Source organism: Artemia sp. Qi Xiang Cuo, chromosome 6 (assembly GCF_049724085.1).
Source record: "Artemia sp. Qi Xiang Cuo chromosome 6, ASM4972408v1, whole genome shotgun sequence".
Lineage (NCBI taxonomy): Eukaryota > Metazoa > Arthropoda > Branchiopoda > Anostraca > Artemiidae > Artemia > Artemia sp. Qi Xiang Cuo.
In genome coordinates this window covers 13520106-13539108 of record NC_142799.1, presented here as the reverse complement: position 1 = coordinate 13539108, position 19003 = coordinate 13520106, and the positions used below count along the sequence as shown (strand labels likewise).

At 37.0% G+C, this 19003-nt stretch overlaps 1 protein-coding gene across 4 annotated transcripts in view; it reads right to left on the bottom strand.

Moving 5' to 3' along the window:
* Positions 1-19003, bottom strand: part of LOC148950888 (acyl-coenzyme A thioesterase 9, mitochondrial-like) — an 80663-nt gene that overhangs the window by 31941 nt on the left and 29719 nt on the right. Inside the window, exons 1-2 of one of the 4 annotated variants that reach the window (XM_089090494.1) lie at positions 13608-13636; positions 11092-11136 (exon numbers count right to left, since the gene is read on the bottom strand). The exons of 1 other annotated variant lie outside the window; for it this stretch is intronic. In XM_089090494.1, the coding sequence (XP_088946620.1) occupies positions 11092-11123 (32 nt within the window). In that variant the 5' untranslated portion in view covers positions 11124-11136; positions 13608-13636. Of the gene's footprint in view, positions 1-11091; positions 11137-12741; positions 12820-13607; positions 13637-19003 lie in introns of those variants that run through there. 2 more of the 4 variants (XM_089090493.1, XM_089090495.1) reach the window with 2 other exon arrangements.

Here is a 19003-nt window from a genome sequence, read left to right as displayed (position 1 = left end):
AAAGACATAGTTATAATATTTTCGACCATGCTGAACAAAATGGCTAGGCTATCTCAAAATTTTGATCCGGTGATTTTGGGGAAAAAATGAGCCTGGGAGGGGGCCTAGTTGCCCTCCATTTTTTTTGGTCTCTTAAAAAGGGCACTAGAACTTTTAATTTCGGTTCCAATGAGCCATCCCACTATATTCTAGGACCACTGGGTCGATACGATCACCCCTGAAAAAAAAAACGCATCACGCATCTGTGATCTTTCTTCTGGCAAAAAATACAAAATTCCACATTTTTGTCGATAGGAGCTTGAAACCTCTACAGTAGGGTTCTCTGATACGCTGAATAAGATGGTGTGATTTTCATGAAGGTTCTATAACTTTTAGGGGGTCTTTCCACCTTTTTTTGAAAATCGGCCAAATTCTCTCAGGCGCGTAACTTTTGAGGGGTAAGATGAGACTTAATAAAACTTATATTTTTGAAATAAGAATTAAAATCTGATTCTTTTGATGTATCTAATAGTATCAAAATTCCGTTTTTTAGAGTTTTGGTTACCATTGAGCCGGGTCGCTCCTTACTTACAGTTCGTTACCACGAACTGTTTGATACCACAGCACCAAGCTTCCTGAGGTCAACACAGCTCCTCCATCCCAAGCTATTGAAAGCCTCCCTTTTTACACCCTCCCACGAAGTTCTCATTTCGTCTAAATCTTTATTTATAACATCCTTCAGTCCTAGACGAGGACAACCTGCTTTCCGTTTAGCCCTAGACAGTTGGCCTAAAAGTACAATCTTCGGCAATCTGTCATCCTTCATCCGTACAACGTGCCCAAGCCACCTCAACCTTTTTTTCATTATAGCCCAAGAGAGCGGTATTGAACCACATTTTTCGTACAGCCTATTGTCTGAAATATGGTCAGTCAGCCGGGTAACCAGAACAATCCTTAATCAATTTCTCTGGAAAACATCTAGCAAATCTTCATCCGCTTTTCTGAGCGCCCATGCTTCAGAGCCATACTTGACCACTGTCATCACTGTAGCTTCTAATATTCTAATCTTGGTTTGCAGACTTATCTTCCTATTCTTCCAAACTTGTTTTTAACTGTGAGAAAACACCCTGAGCCTTGGCTATTCTACTTTTAACATCTTCACTACTCCCACCATCTTTACAAATAATACTACCAAGGTAAGTGAAGCTGCCCACCTGATCAATGTTTTCATTACCCAATGTCACCTTTTCATCTTCACTTTTTCCTAGTCTTAGTGACCTAGTCTTCTTAACATTAATTTTCAAACCTATTCTAGCACCCTGAACTCGCAAAACCTCTAAAAGCTCATTCATTTTGCTCACACTTTCATCTAGGATTCTTAAATGGTCAGCATAATCTAAATCCAGGATACTTTTTCCTCCCTATTTGATTCTGTGGTCTCCCATTGCCTTTCCTGTGCTCCTTAAGACAAAGTCCATCACAATATCCATACAAAGGGGGATAGAACACAGTCCTGCTTAACTCCTGATTTAATACAAAACCAGCTGCTAACCTCATTTCCTACCTTAACCGCAGCAGTGTTTTAAGTAACAATGGGATTATTTAAAAAAAAATATATGCATCATCGATTCCCTGAAGCAATGCTTGTGCGGGAGAAAACCCTCCTAATAAATAAAAAAAACAAGAAACCGAAAAAAAAGAGAAAAAAAAGAAAAAAAAAGAAATAGAAAAAAAACATAATTAGAGCTCAACTTATCGGACCCGAAAACCAACGAACCTCCAAACAACACCCAACAAAATTATAATAATTATAATCATATTCAGCTGCAACTAAACCCTCCTCAAAAACAAAACTTAAGTGGCGTGGAATAATCCATTCAAAATATACACATCAAAACAATGGTTCTTTAGCGACTTACGAAAATCCTGTTATTCTTGTACATAGCACTAATCACTTTAATGTATTTGTCTGGTATATCATACAAGGATAAAACCTTTACTAAATCTTTTCTATCAGCAGAATTAAATGCTTGCTCATAATCTATAAAGCTAAGGGCTAAAGGTGTTTGACGACTTTGGTACTTCTCTATTATTAACCTAAAAGTCAACATTTTGTCTACGTATCCTCTACCTTTTCTAAAACCGCATTGTTCTTCTCTTAAAACAACAAAAAAGCAAACTCACACACTTAAAAATTATTTACATAAAACGACGTAAATTATGGTGCGCAGTAAGACCTGCAGATAACGACAGCTTTGCCGCAAGCACAGTCACTTTTTCCCGTAAATCAGGGAGGCCGAATCGCGATATTAGATGCCGGTTCCGGAACCAAGAAGGGGGTCACAAAAGGAACCGAGAAAATTTAAAATAATAAGTTCGGATAGAGTTTAGATCTTTAGACTTCAGCATTGGAAGAAAACCTGATAAAAAAAGAATAGAATGATCGCAAAATGAAGAATATAATTTCCCAATCGCTTTTCTATTGTACCTCCCTCTATTTGCAACAATTTTTGAATATTCAATCCGAATTTTTTTTTTGCATTAGAAACTGTCAGAGCCCGAAGTGTTTTGAGATTATTAGTAATGTGAAGACCAAGCCACCAAAAAAAAAGACACAGGGAATAGAGCAAAAACCACAATTAAGAGGGAGACTTGCACTCGAATTAAATGAAGTATATTCGCACTTATCAATGTCTAACATCGTCCCAGTTTATCTGAACTAATCTGAGATCCAGCTAACTGAATGTGAGAGTCCTGCCTTTGTAGGACTGACAAGGAAAATATCGTCCGAATAAGTAAGTAACGAGACATACCATCAGAAATGAAGGTCGGACGCAAAGATGAATGGATAGGAGCAATATATAACTTAAATATAGTTGAAGAAAGCACACCACCTTGACGGACCCCACGCCGAAGAAACACCTTTGAATCAGAAACTACTCCATTACATTTTACCCGAATAAAAGAGTTAGAATACCAGTACCGTAACAAAACAACAATAGAAAGGTTAATATTGCTGGAAAAAGGGGAATAGACTGCATGTGAGTGGACTATACTATCGAAAGCTTTCGAAAGATCAAGAGCACAGATATGAAGAGGAGATTTATCATTAACAGATTGCAACAGGAGGGAAGCTAGAACACGATGAGCGTGCTGACATACCAGCCTTTTTTGAAAGCCAAATTGGTTTTCAGCAAAATTAACATTTCCTGAAATGAAAGGGAGAAAAATATATTCAAAGATTTTGCTAAGAGTGCGCAACACAGTAATCGGTCGATAAGAACTACACTCTGACGAAGTTTTTCCACGCTTCAAAACCGAGGTGACTGTGCCACAGAGAAAACTGTCGGGAACTATAGAAGTAGATAAACACATCTGAAACAGTAGCTGAAGATGATCTATCAAAGTTGGGCAAACTACGGTACTTTTAGATGATAAGAAAAAATTCCGTCTTGACCAACAGAGCTAGATTGCATGTTCTTAATAGCTTGACCAATATCAACAGTAGAAACTGGTCATACATTACTCTGAGAAATACGATTAGGCAAACACGATTCAAGAAGGTTACTAAAAAGCTTTTCAACTTCCCGGTTCACCTTGCCAAAAATATCATTATAATACGACACCCAAGTATGAACTGCTATAGGACTTTCAGAAAAATCACTACTAAGCTTATCCAAATTCATAACATGAGACCACTCCTGTCTCGCGGCAGGAAAATCAAAACCAGATACCCTAGACTGCCGTAAACGTTTTTTATAAGCACGCTCGGTACTTTGCTTCAGATCGAAGACAGCTCCTCGATTTGGCCAATCGCAAGACACCCATATTCGTAGCCAAAACTTCGCTTTATTCTTTACAACTTTTAATTCTGGGTCCAAAACCCATTCTGGTTTTCTAATAAGGCTATGGAATCTCTCAGTCTAAAAAGTATCATATTACTAAGTAATTTAATACCTACAGAGACCAGACTAATGCCTCGATAATTACCACACTCACCTGTATCGTCTTTCTTATAAAGTGGCTTAATTAAGGTTTTCCTAAAATCTTTGGGTACTTCCCCTTTTTCAAAAATCATATTCATAAACTTCAGTAACTTATTTCTAACCTCAGAGCCACCATATTTAAGAAACTCATTTACCACACTATCAGCACCTGGAGCCTTATCATTTTCGAATCCTTATAACTTTGTTGGTGATTATTGGACGAAACGCAGAGCTTCCGTTACGTCAAAGGTATCCAGTACTTTGTCACGATCCTCTATATTTGGTAAATCAACTTCACAACTATCTAGTGAACTGTCAGGATGTTTTGCTCATCCCTCTTTAATTCATCCCTTCCCAAGAACAGCTGCCCAATTCTTGTCTTTAGCAGGGCAAGGTCTTAATAGAGAACTCTTTCTTAATTCATTGATATGCAAGTACAATTTGGTTTACTATTTTGCCTTCTAGCAGCGTATTCCAGGTACTCGGCAATTTTATCCACGGCCTGTACTTCAAACTTCCTTAGTTCATATTTTAATGCTTTCTCCACTTTCTTTACATTTCTATTGTTCTCATATGATCTATCACTCAGATAATTCTTGTACACAAGTCCTGTGTCCTTTCTATTAAACATAACGCTTTTTCACTAATATTCTTTGCTGCAGTCCTAGCTTTCTTCCCTAAGACACTTTCAGCAACTTCACAAATTATTTTTCTAAAATTATTCCAACCATCTTCCACATTATCAAATTTTAAACTCTCAAGTTTAGTATTCAACTGTTCCTGGAAAGTTTCTCTCAAATTCTTATCCTGGAGTCTACCAACATCATAACTTCCCAGGAGATAGTTACCCTTCAGAAATTTCAGCTTTAAATTAACCCTTGACACTACTAGATGGTGATCTTTACTTTTAACATCAATAACAGCACTTCTATATACCCTAATATCTTGTATTGGTCCTGCCAGTCTTTGGTTTACTATAATCTAATTAATAAGGTTTGCTGTCTTACCATCACGTGAATACTATGTTGACTTATGAGCCATTTTATGACCAAGCACTGTAGCCTATTGGTTATAACTAGATTGTTATACCTATAAAATTACAAAAGTCTGTATCCATTACCATTTTCTTTTTCTACACCAAGTTTACCTAGGCTAGGATACCATCTATCCCTATTTCTACCAACATGGGCGTTAAAATCCCCTAGTAAAAACATCATATTTCTACCTGGGACCCTGTCTATTTGCTCCTGTAACTGTAAGTAAAATTCATTTGAGTCACTAGTATCCCTGTCAGTCGGTTCTACAGGGGCATATACTACTATAACTGATACCCTGAACTTTTTAGTCATAAAATGAGCGATGAGTATTCTATTATAAATATCTTCCAAGCCGAAAGAAGATCTGGCAATTACCTGATTAATCATGAGCAGCATTCTCTGCTTGTATACCCCCATCCGTCCTTCCTGAGTAAATAAAGTCTTTTTGGCCTACTTCCATGCTTGCTACCCTAGGGATATGAGTTTTTGAGATTCCTGATAAGTCCACTTTGAGTCGTCTAAATTCATCAATCGAAATTTAGATACGATGGTAATTTTTTAATGCTGTAACGTTACAAGCTCCAATGTTCATGTTCTTTAAATCATTGAAATTATTTTGGCCTCAGGAAAAGCAATGATCCTGGATCTAGTGCAGGATGGGGATCACATATCTTCTCAAGTCTACACCAAAGCGCTTAAGCCAGCTTAGAACCAGACAACAAGAAGTCCCTGGGACCTCCATGAATGGAGGCTTTGTGCAATCCTGGGCCCATCTTGGTCACAACATGGTTTTCAGCACTTGGCGATGCTCTTCTATCAACAAGAGTCGAAATCCTGCTCAGATAATCTCAAGCCTATTACCTCCGACTCATTATATATTTATGCCTACAAATATTATGCTACTAGGGGGAGGCAACCCATCGTCCATAAATTAGCTAGGAAGAGGTTTTTCAGCCCGAAAACGCCAATCAAATCATACCATGCCCTGAAGAATTGTCCATTAATCAGAATCCTGTGCAAATGCTGTGTCATTTACTAGGCTATAATTTTCTCGATGGGCGCCACTCCTCAAGTGGGAATAGAATTGAGTGTAAGGTCCCCAGTCTTGCAGGTACCCCGAAAGGGTCGAGGCAGCCCTTTGCAGAGGTAGTTGTCCATAAAATTGGATCTTACGTCCTGCCGCAGTTGTCTTCCTATAGAGGATCCTCCCACAATTGTGTTCTGCATCACCATGCAATATAACCCATTAATGGGAGAAGGTTTGTAACTCATGGGACTTGTGGACACACCGGTGGGCCCTATTAAGTGTATATTTGTGGGGCCTCCTCCCTCCTCTGCCTCTATTTATGTCCTCGCTGAGGGTGCCCCAGTTTCTATTATGGACCCCCAGGGACAAGGTCCCCCCTAGGTCCGTGCCTCCTAGGAAGGTACCCACCATATATGTGAGCGTTCTCCTATGGCCACCTGGGAACAAGCCGAGTGGCTTGAGGGAGGCCATGAACATAAGTTAAGACAATAAAGCCAAAACAATAAAATGAAAGCAGATTTACAAATGATGATAGAAATTATGGTACTTAGGCTACATTTTATAGCAACCCCACTAAAGAACTAAAGTTAGTCATAGTGACATATACCAAAATATGATAAAAATATAATGCCTTAGTAACAGAGTTATGGAAATCACAACAGAGAATTATGGAAAGTAGACTGCAAAGAATACATCATATTAAATAATAACCTAATTATTTCTAAAGATTAAATATTTAATTAAAATATACTGACATAGATACCATTATCTCACTCAGGCTTAGCTGATTATCTCCAAGTGGACACATAAAACTAGCTTCAATACAGATCAAGAACAAAGTATGGTCACTATAACAAACTAAAAGCTAAGTACTTCTAAATCATCTAACATTGCTAAGGATAACAGATGCAATTTGACCTTATACATCCTTGCTTCTCAAAACTAAAAGCTAATCTAGCATTGCTAAGGATAATAGATGCAATTTGACCTTATGCATCTTTACTTTTCAAAACTAAAAGCTAAGTACCTCAAAATAATCTAGCATTGTTAAGGATAACAGATGTAATTTGACCTTATGCATCCTTCCTTCTCAAAACTAAAAGCCAATCTAGCATTGCTAAGGATAACAGATGCAATTTGACCGTATGCATCCTTGCTTCTGAAACTAATGAATCCAATGCTATAAATATAAACTATTACATATGTAGGTCATAAAATTAAGCTATATTCTAGCTCAAGTAATCTAATTAACTTTTTTCTGATTAATTTTCATATATATATATATATATATATATATATATATATATATATATATATAAATATATATATATATATATATATATATATATATATATATATATATATATATATATATATATATATATATATATATATATATATATATATATATATATATATATATATATATATATATATATATATATATATATATATATATATATATATATATATATATATATATATATATATATATATATATATATATATATATATATATATATGACTTCGGGAGAAGCTCATTACTTTCAGTTGGAGGGCTATATATTTTCACATTAGGGGGGGGGGGGTAAAGTACAGCAGGTCTGCATTCAAAATGTGTTAGGTACAATTATTCTACTTATTATGAACTAAGAATTGTTTCCTGACTTCAAACTGTCCAAATACTTTCCCCTCCTTATGTGCAAATATATAGCCCAAATTATATATTTCCCATCTATTCTGTCACTTGTCTTTGTCTTGTCTCATGCAAAGCTGAAAGAAAGTAACGAAGAAACCGATTTGCTCTGGAGTTTTATATGGCGTAAACTTGAGTGAGTAGTGTATAATACACAAATACCAAAATTCTTTCCCCCAACAGAAAATAAAACAAGAAAACTTATAAAAATTATTTAATTTAGAAAACCTTATTTTCCACAGGGGGGGGGGGGTCCACGGGGAGTATTTTCCAGGGGGTAAACCCCGGGGGCAGGGTATTTTCCGCGTAGGGGTATTTTTTTTTGGGGGGGGGGGGGTAAACGCTGACTACCTATTGAAAGATCCAGTAATTATGCCTTTGGGGATGTCAACCTCCACACAGTCCTCAGGGCAATTTGTTCATTATTTACATTTAGTATATCTTATTGAAAAAGGTAAGTATTTTGAACTTTACTTTCCAAAAAGACAGAGGGCATTCAGGTGAGACTTTAGGAGAATGTTGAGTAGAGTGTTGAACTAAATCAAGACATGTTATATGTATACAGACTGTTAAAAGGGCATGACTCAGGAATGACTGAATATATTAATTTGGAACTTTCAGAAAATGATAAAGGAGATGACCAAAAAGGCAATATTTCCATGATACCACTACTACTCCAGCTACCATAACTACTACTGCTACCACTACTACTACCCCACTATTTAATTTAAAACGTTGATGGAAATTTGAAATAAATAAAATGATGCTGTTACCTTAATTAATTAATTACCTTAATTTGCACTTTGGAGCGAAATAAGATCCATGCTGGATCCGTTTTGCTCCGCGTCAATGATGGTAATTTGGAACGTCACTGTGATATGTGCCCAATGATGCTGCATTAGTTGACAGCTGAGACGGATGGACTGTCCCACTTATATTTCCATAGCTTGTTGTTCCATTCTTTGTCAAGTCTTGACTTGAAGGAGGCACTAGTGGGTGCAGTCATGGTTTTGCCTTGAAGTTTGTTCCAGTTGTTGGTGATGCGCTTGGTAAAAAAGTGTTGGCGCATTCTGATCTTCACTCTTTGCTTTGCTAGCTTCTATGAGTGTCTAGTGGTGTGTTGACCTGAGGAGGGTGTTGTTTGGTTGATTATTATATTTGTAGGTCAGCATCATATAACATCTGCAACATCTGAAGACAAGCATTGGTAGTTTTAGGTGTTCCAGTCTCTTATCATACTGCATATTTTGCAGACTCATGATGCATTTTGTGGTATGTCTTTGAACTCCTACAGTTAGTATGGTGTCATGATTATAAGTAGAGGAGGTCAGACATGTTTCAAAGTCCAAGAGCAGCCTAACAAAGGCCTTGTAAAGTCTCAGGAAGACAGTATGGGAGCAGGTGGTGATAGCGTGTTTCAGCAGGCCTAGACTTGAGTTAGCTTTTGACACCGCTTGTTGCCAATGCCCATGGAACTTCAGTTGCTCATCAACAATTACTCTCAAGTCTCGTTCTTCACGACTGGTTTGTAGCTGAATATCAGACTGCGCCTTCTGGTCATGCATGGTATACTGGTGATGAGGATTGTTATTGCCAAGATGAAGCACACTGCATTTATCCATGTTGAACTCGTGTAGCCATTCACCTGTCCACTTCTGGATCTTCTGGAGGTCTGATTGCAGGCTTTGTTGAACAGCTGTTCCAAAAAAGCTTGGAGTCATCAGCGTAAAGCGTGATGTTATTTGTGGCTTCCTTTGTCATATCATTTATGTAAATGAGGAAGAGGGTGGGGTCTAGGAAGGTACCCTGAGGGTGGGGCCTAGACGGCTATATGCATGTACATTGTCAAAAGAGTGTACCTCGATAATTGATTTGGGTATTAAGTAGGAACTTTCAGAGAAAGCTTAAAGGGGAAGATCATCTGACCAAAAGGCAATATGTGCAAGCTCCTCTCTCTTTCATTACTTTTGGCTCATCAGTTGCATTCTCTTCAATGTTTCCAACATCCCAAAATTTTTGGGGACTTCCCCAAAAATCTTACAAAAATGGAGCAGCAAAAACGCTTGGGCCTAAGAGCATCAAAGCTTTAAATCTGGTCCTGTACGCATACAGGTTTTAAAAAGGGCATATAAGCAATATCATAGGCAGTGCCACTCTACAATAGCTGGAAATAAATTGAAACTTTTAAGGAGCAAATTTGATTCAAATTAAAAGTTCTAAAAAATTAAACACATCCAGTCAAAATTTTGAGACAACTATTTTGTTCAGCATAGTAGAATGATCCAGCAATTATGTCTCAAGGGATATTGGGTATGTCAATCCCCAGAATTATGCAACTTACCCATTATGCTTTAAAACTAAATCAAAAGGAACCTACTTCTGCTCTTACAATTTAAATTAATCAAAAGAGTGTAAGTGTATCCAGGTTGTCAAAGATCATGGATAGGATGTTTTGGGAATGATAATAATTTTCAATTTTCATGGTCAACTTGAGGAGGTATAAAATTTTACAAGAATTACAATAAATAACCATGTCAAACTCAAAACAAGCAGAAATTAACATGAGTAGGGCTGGCAACCCCCATGCCTTCTCAAGATATATATATATATATATATGGCAAATTTTATATTAGATGCAGTTCGGGACAATACGACATGTGTGTGTGTGTGGGGGGGGGGGGGTAGCTGTATATATATATATATATATATATATATATATATATATATATATATATATATATATATATATATATATATATATATATATATATATATATATATTAAACTGACAATTCATGGTCATTTTATTTTTGTTTGTTTTGATTTTTCAGCAAAGTGCAAATTATGTTCTGGTCTTGAGAAGGCATGGGGGTTGTCAGTCCTACTAATGTTGGTTGTTGCTTGCTTTGATTTTGGCTTGATTATTTAATGTAACATCTGTTCGTTTTGGGTATCATTCATTATTGATGGTGATTTGTGGTAGTTTTACTCTTGAAGATTATTTGAATTTATTTCTACTCATTTTCAGCTTAATGGAGCTCTTTATTTTTCTTTGAAACACTTGTTTTGTGGAAAAAGCTTTTTAAATTAGTCTAAAAAAGAGCTTATTTATGACAGATAAAATTACAAAAAGAAACACGGGAAATATACAAATTACATTGTATATTGATTGATTGATTGATATAAAAACATAAGAAATTACAAAAATCATAATTTAAAATTTGATATTTATAGAGGGGCTTTAGCCTCAACCTTGCTCCCCTCCCCCAGCTCAATTTCAAAATGTGCAAGAACAGAGGAGTTATAATGGGATATCAGAAATTAGTAGGAGAATTTAAGCATAAAATTCAGCACAATGTTACTCACTTGGACAGTAAATTGATCCTTAGATGAACCATTGACAAAAATGACCTTAAAAGAAGATTTCAACAGTTATTATCCTACAGGGCAAGACTTGAGTGATGCAATCTAGCACTAATTCTTATTGCTAAGATATTTTAACTTATAACATCAAAGATAGAAAGAGCAAAATTTTTCATTTTTTAACCTTTGCTGTTAGTGTAGGCCTAGGACAACAACTTAAAATTTGACACAAACATACACTTAGTTTCCTTTCACAAGCCAACATTTTAATGCTAACAAGCTTGGATTCTTATCCATTAGTTTCAACTACACTGTTGAAAGGGTTGAGGAGCTTGTGAGTTGTACTCAGATTATTACTAGTTAGGCATTTTTAAGGTATTTTACACATACAATTAGATCAGAAAATGTTTTTGGTTTAAATTTCTGTCAGAAAGGAGCTTTGTCATATACCTCTTACCTCTTTCTTCTCCACAGGGCCTTATAGGACACTGAACCAGTATTTTTTGTATCTTGTTATTTCTTACATGTAACAAATTTATTGGTATTCTATATTTTCAGGAAAAATTCAGACAAAACATCTTGTATGCAGAAGAGAGGAAGTGGGGGGGGGGGGGTTAGGTGAGTTCATAATAAGGTTAGTTTTAAGACAAACCAAGTCCCTGAAATTTAGAATTAGTGTGGACAAAGAAAGTACATTAATAACCATTAAAATTACCAAGGTGGACCCCTTCACCTACCATGGGCACCAATTCAAGAAAATGTGAGGGGAAGGTATTTCTCCAAACCAAAAATATGTTGTTTTTTTCCAAATCTACAGGGAGGCTATGAGATCTAGGGGGCAACAGTACCTTCACCTGCCTATTCCCTACTTATGTAGACTAGCATTTTTAGCAAGGATGGTGGATGCAATGAGGATATAAAGTAAGGAACAGTCATAGTACAGGGTGCTTTATTACGGTTGAAAGAAAAAGACTGAAAGAACTTGAAGATGTGTTTTGAAATTAAGATTCTAAGATCTAGAAGTTGTAGAAATGAAATTTGTTAAGTATGGCTCTAAAACATGAGTGCTTCAAAAAGTAGAAGAAGTTATGACAGATGTTTTCCAATGTCTAAGAATAGTATTAGATATGCATTTCAGTCACTCTGTTAAAATTCACATCAAAAGGTTTTTTTAACCACTGAGAACAGTTGAGCAGAGGTCCTTACTGAAATATCTGTTATTGTCTTTATGCCTCTTTTTGTCCACTGGCTGAAAATTGCCCCATTTTAATGTTGTATTTTTTATATCTCTGTGTTGTTGTTTTTTTTCATGTCAAAGGTCATAAGGGTTAATTTTTATTGTTGAAGGATAATAGGTTACCCAGAGCCATGGTTTTTGGCAATCCAGTTGAGGCCAAACAAAATGGAGACAATCCTCAAATTAGGTTGGAAAAGATCATAAGAAAATATTTAAAATGGTCTTTTACAGGCAGGTCTATGGTCTTTTCACAGGAGGGTCTAAGAGTATACCAATAGAGTAGTGTCAAGGAATAGAGTGCACAGGACTCAGGCAGCTATCTGCTGTAATGAGTTGTTGGTAGTAATAGTTTCCACCAAAACTTACTATTTCATTTCACACAAAAAAAATAATATAACTGTATAATTAAATAATACCTTAGCTTATGCTTCAAATCCATCTTCAACTCATATTCTTAACAGTGTAGAAAACTAAAAACAAACATTTGGTTAGGCTGCTATGGACTGTTTAAGCCTTTTGGGGTCCCATTAAGGGCTCAAAATGTAATTTTCCTCAGAAGTAATTGTTGAATCATGAAAGGGAATAAAAAATATTATCAAGTAGACCTAATGTTTTAACTTCTATGCTAGCTAAACTATGCTGAAAAGTACAAATTTACCTAATCTTATCCATTAAAAAGCTACAAGCTTGAGAAAATTTGCCTCATTTATGAAAATAAGGGGGAGATACACCCCAACAACTCAAGAAATCTGGTATTAGGCCTAAACCATAAGTGGGGCACTTGAGAACTTCTTACTCATCAATGAGTAAACCAATGCAAATTAGTAAAGAAAACAAAAGACAAACAGCTTTTTTGCATAGCCTAGGAATAAGCTTGAACTATGGCCCTAGGCTAGGCTATTACGCTACCCTATGGAGCAGGAGGGCTGGGATGCAATTGTCACAGCCATACTAGGCTATTAGGCCTATAGTTAGAAGGAATAATGAATAGGAGATCAAATGGCACTTCTCTTTTGGTAGGCTACTCGTTGATAGCCTAATATTTAGTTCAGGAGGGGAAGCACAAAAGTGTTAGCCTAGGCTACCACTCATTACTCATATTAGTGCGACAAGCTTTTTGTATAGCCTAGCTTACCGCTGTCGGTATTAATAAATAAATAAATATCCTAATGGACAAAAACTATAGCCCACGGGTGAATGCTGAGTCTACTTAGATCAGCATTGAACCTGCATAGCCTATAATATACGAGCAAACCAAATAGTAAATTAACATTCAGGCCACCTTTCAAATTAAAGGAACAAAATTGTTTTAATCCCTTCTTCTTCTTCTAAAATAGAGGCCTTCACCTTCAGGTACTAGCCCACTGTCAACAAACGACGACTTCACAGAGGTTCAAACGGCCTACAACAGTGTATCTAGCAGTCTGTAAGATCGTAGAAATTCAAGAAGGTTAAGTAGATCTCCCTCTGGGATTACTGGTCCAACTTTAGCTGCATGAGGGGTTTTTCTGCTGAGGGACCTAGACCCCGAAATGCTTCCAGCAGCAGTAGAAAGATTTTATTGGGTTGTATCTCTGGAGCGCTGCAATTTGTCAGTAAGTGGCCTGAAGTGTCATCCTCTTTTTGGAAAAATCTGCAGAGCGGGGATTCTGGGGAAGTTGTAGATATCGTGGGGATCTTGCAGATGAAAACGTTGAGGTTAAGGGCTATTGCACCATAACTCTGTGTAGTATGTAGAGAAATGTACGCTTGGCTCTATCGCCCTTTGCATTACCATGAAAATATGTTCAGGAATAATTTTAATATTTATCAGAAAACGGCAGATTGTGGTATGAGAAACTGTAAGTAAGGAGCAACTGGCACTAAAGGGCCAAAAACTCTTTAAAAAGGGAGTTTTAATTGGTATATATACATAAAAGGATTTTTTATGGTGATTCTATGCATGTAAAATTCCCTAAGTTTGTTCAATTCAAAGAACGAAAATTACTAGGACACTATCCACGATACGCAGTTCATCTAAAATTTTACAATGGCTACTATGTGATTCTAGGATTGGGTCTATAGAATAATTAAATTGTAAATATTTGTTTAGCTAGTCTAAACAAGCAGTTTAGCTCACAGCGGATATTGTCCGTAATAAGTCAACCCAAAAATCTCGATAATCCCCAATGTGATTCCAGTAGGCTTTTTGAGTAGACAAAGCTCCTTTGAATACCCTTACTCCATGCCTATCTACCTCAGTTCTGCCCAAGGACGGATGATGGACTATCTATCAACAAGTGAAATGACATCGTTTCTATACAATTAATTAAAAAACTTTTTCCACAAAATAAGTTTTTCAAAGAAAAGTTAACAACTCCATTAAACAAAAAATGAGAAAAAATAAAATCAAATAGTCTACCAAGCGTGAAACTGCCACAAATCAGCATCGATAAATAAATGAACTCAAAACGAACAGAAATTACAATAAATAACCGAGTTAAACTCAAAACGAGCATAAATTAACATAAGTTGGGCACAAAACCCCTATGCCTTCCCAAGGCCAGAACATAATTTGCACTTTACTGAAAAAAATATAAATATTTTTGCTTTTATAACTTTAATAAATCAAATAATATGAAGATTTTGATTACCAAATATCAGTATATGTATATTAAACCGACAATGCACATTCATTTGTATTTTTTTCAGTAAAGTGCAAATTATGTTCTGGCCTTGGGAAGGCATGGGGTTTTGAAAAGTGTTTAATTTAGTTTCATACCTCGTCTAGTTGACCTGAAATGGAAAACTTGATACCATTCGCAAAAAAATCTGTTTACTTTCTTTGATAGCTTGGATACACTTACGCTGTTTTGACTTGGTTAAATTTTAAGAGCAGAAGCAGCCCCAAAAGTTTGAATATAAAACCCTCAGTCATTCTTGGGATACTGCTGAAATGCCTTATTGGGAATTAGCATTAACAGAGTGCATTTTGATTTAATCTTATGGCAACAATTAGTTTTTAAACATAAAGTCAAAATGGAGGGTGGGCGTGGGAGGGGGATTAAATTTCCTCCAATCATTTTCGACTATTAAAAAGGGCATCAACCCTTTTTTTTTTCAAATAGACGAATCCCTTACGAAGTCTCTATGATCTTATCGTTGATGAGATGGGTCGTGGGCTAAACAACAACAACAACAAAAAAATAATATATCATACCCTCATCGTTCTTTGCTATAAAAATGCCACGTTGTCCGATAACTTGCAACTATTGACAAGAGCACAAACCCTATCGATTTCCAATCGAATGAGCCCCTTTTTGAGTTTCTACGACAACACTTCCTATAAACACCTTATATGCCCCCAGGGCATAAATTACAACCCTTACTCTAAGGGCTGAGAGGGTGGTTGTCATCCTCTAAGACCTAATTTCCAGAACTTTCAACTATGTTAAACAAAATGGCTATCTCAAAATTTTGATTGGATGTGTTTGGGAAAATGGTGAGTGTGAGAGGGGCGTTAGTCACTATCCAATCACTTTCAACTAGCTCTTTCAATTTAAAAGTGAATGAGCCCTTTTGAAGTTTCTAGGACAACGCTTTCAATAAAAACCTTATATGCCCCCAGGGGATAACTTACAACCCTCGCCTTGAGGGCTGGGGGGGGTTGTCATCTTCAAAGACATGATTTCCAGAACTTTCTACTACGTTGAACAAAATGGCTATCAGAAAATTTTGATTGGATATGTTTGGGGGAATGGTGAGTGTGAGAGAGAGGTTAGTTACCGTCCAATCACTTTTAACTATTAAAAAGGGCGCTAGCCCTCTCAATTTCCAATTGAATGAGCCCCATTTGAAGTTTTTACGACAACTCTATCATTAAAAACCTTATATGCCTCCAGGGCATAACTTACAACCTTCGCCCTGGGGGGGGGGGGAATTACTCTCCACTTACTTTCGACTATTAAAAAGGGCAAGTTAAATTTCCAATCAAATGAGCCGCTTTTCAAATTTATAAAACAAATTTCTATATAAACCTTATATACCCCCAGGGCATAACTTATAACCCTTGCACTGAAAGCTCTGATGGGGTCATCATCCTAAAAGACCTAATTTCCAGAACTTTCAACTACGTTGAACAAAATGGATATCTCAAAATTTTGATTGGATGTGTTTGGGGAAATGGTGGGTGTGAGAGGGGGGTTATTTGCCCTTCAAACACTTTCAACTATTAAAAGGGCAATAGCCCTTTCAATTTTCAATTGAATGAGCCCTTTTGGATGTTTTTACAACATTAATTTAAATAAAAACCTTACATGCTCCCAGGGCATAACTTAAAACCCTTACCCTGAGGGTTGTGGGGGGGGGGATGGGTTGTCATCTTTAAAGACCTACTTCTGAAAAATTACCCCTACATTTATGAAACTGATTATCTACAAAATTTGGTTGGATGTCTTTGGAGAAAAGTTTGACGTGAGAGGGGGTCTTGTTGCGTTCCCATCACGTTTAGATAATTAAAAGTGAACTAGTCATTTTAATTTCCAATCGAATGAGCCCTTTTTCAAGTTTCTACGACAAACATTTCAATAAAAACCTTATATTCCCCCAGGGCAATACTGAGAACCCGTGTCTTGAAGGCTGTTGTGGGTGTGTACTGTTCAAATGTTTTATTTCCTGAGCTTTGAGCTTCGTTGAACAATATGGCTCTCTACAAAATTTTATTCGACATTTAAGGGGACCTCATGGGCGTGGACTGGGTATTAGTTGTCTTCCAATAACTTTCGCCTATTAAATAGGGCACTAGCCATTTCAATTTCCAATCGAATGAGCCCTTTTCGAAGTTTCTACGACGACTCGTTCAGTAAAAACCTTATATGCCCCAAGGGCATAACTTACAATCCTTGCCCTGAGGGCTGTGGGGGAGTGTCCTCCTCAAAAACGTAATTTCTATCTGGAAATCCACAACACTGAACAGAAGTGGCTATTTAAAAATTTTAATTGGATGTGTTAGAGGAAAAGGTGGGCGAGAGAGGGGGGCTAGTTAGCTTCAAATCACTTTTGACTATTAAAAAGGGCACTAGACCTTTGAATTTCCAATCGAATGAGCCCTTTTTCAAGTTTCTACGACAAAGATTTCAATAAAAACTTATACGCCCCAAGGGCATAACTTATAACCCTTGCTCTGAAGACTGTGAGCGGGGTGTCCTGCTCAAAGGTATAATTTCCTGAACTTTAACTGCGTGGAACAAAATTGCTATCTAAAAATTTTGATTGGATGTGTTTGGAGAAATGGTGGGCGTGGAAGGGGTGTTAGTTGCCTTCCAATTAATTTTGACTATTAAAAAGGGCACAAGTCATTTCAATTTCTAATCGAATGGGCCCTTTTCGAAGTTTCTACGACAACGCTTTCTATAAAAGCTTTATATGCCCCCAGGGCATAACTTACAACCCTTGCCCGGAGGGCTGTGGGGGAGTGTCCTCCTCAAAAACATAATTTCTATCTGGAAATCCACAACACTGAACAAAGTGGCTATCTAAAAATTTTAATTGGATGTGTTTGAGGAAAAGGTGGGCGAGAGAGGGGGGCTAGTTAGCCTCAAATCACTTTCGACTATTAAAAAGGGCACTAGACCTTTGAATTTCCAATCGAATGAGCCCTTTTTCAAGTTTCTACGACAAAGATTTCAATAAAAACTTATACGCCCCAAGGGCATAACTTATAACCCTTGCTCTGAAGACTGTGAGCGGGGTGTCCTGCTCAAAGGTATAATTTCCTGAACTTTAACTGCGTGGAACAAAATGGATATATCAAAATTTTGATTGGATGTGTTTGGGGAAATGGTGGGCGTGGAAGGGGTGTTAGTTGCCTTCAAATTACTTTTGACTATTAAAAAGGGCACAAGTCATTTCAATTTCTAATCAAATGAGCCCTTTTTGAAGTTTCTACGACAACGCTTTCTATAAAAGCTTTATATGCCCCCAGGGCATAACTTACAATCCTTGTCCTGAGGGCTGTGAGGGTGTTGTCATCCTCAAAGATCTAATTTCCAGAACTTTAAACTATGTTGAACAAAATGGCTATCTCAAAATTTTGATTGGATGTGTTTGGGGAATAGATGGGCATGAGAGGGGGGTTAGTTACCGTCCAATCACTTTCAACTATTAAAAAGGGCACTAGCCCTTTGAATTTCCAATCAAATGAGCCCTTTTCCAAGGTTCTACGAAAAGGATTTCACTAAAACCATTATATGCCCCCAGGGCATAACTTATAATCCTTGCCCTGAGGGTTGTGGGGGAGTGTCCTCGTGTAAAATGTGTTTTCTATATGGAAATCAACTATGCTGAACAAAATGGCTATCTCAAATTTTTTATTGGATGTGTTTGGGGGAATGATGGGTGTGGAGGGGGGGGAGCTTCTTGCCCTCCAATCACTTTCGACTATTGAAAAGGACACTAGCCCTTTTAATTTCCAGTCGAATGAGCTTTTATTGAAGTTTCTGCGACAACGCCTTCTGTAAAAACCTTATATACCCCAGGGCATAACTTAAAACCCTTGCCCTGAGGGATGTGGGGGAGTGTCCTCGTCAAAAATACATTTTCTATCTGGAAATCAACTACGCTGAACAAAATGGCTATCTCAAAATTTTGATTGGATGTGTTTAGGGGTCGGCCGGGCGTGGGGGGGCACTAGTTGCCCTC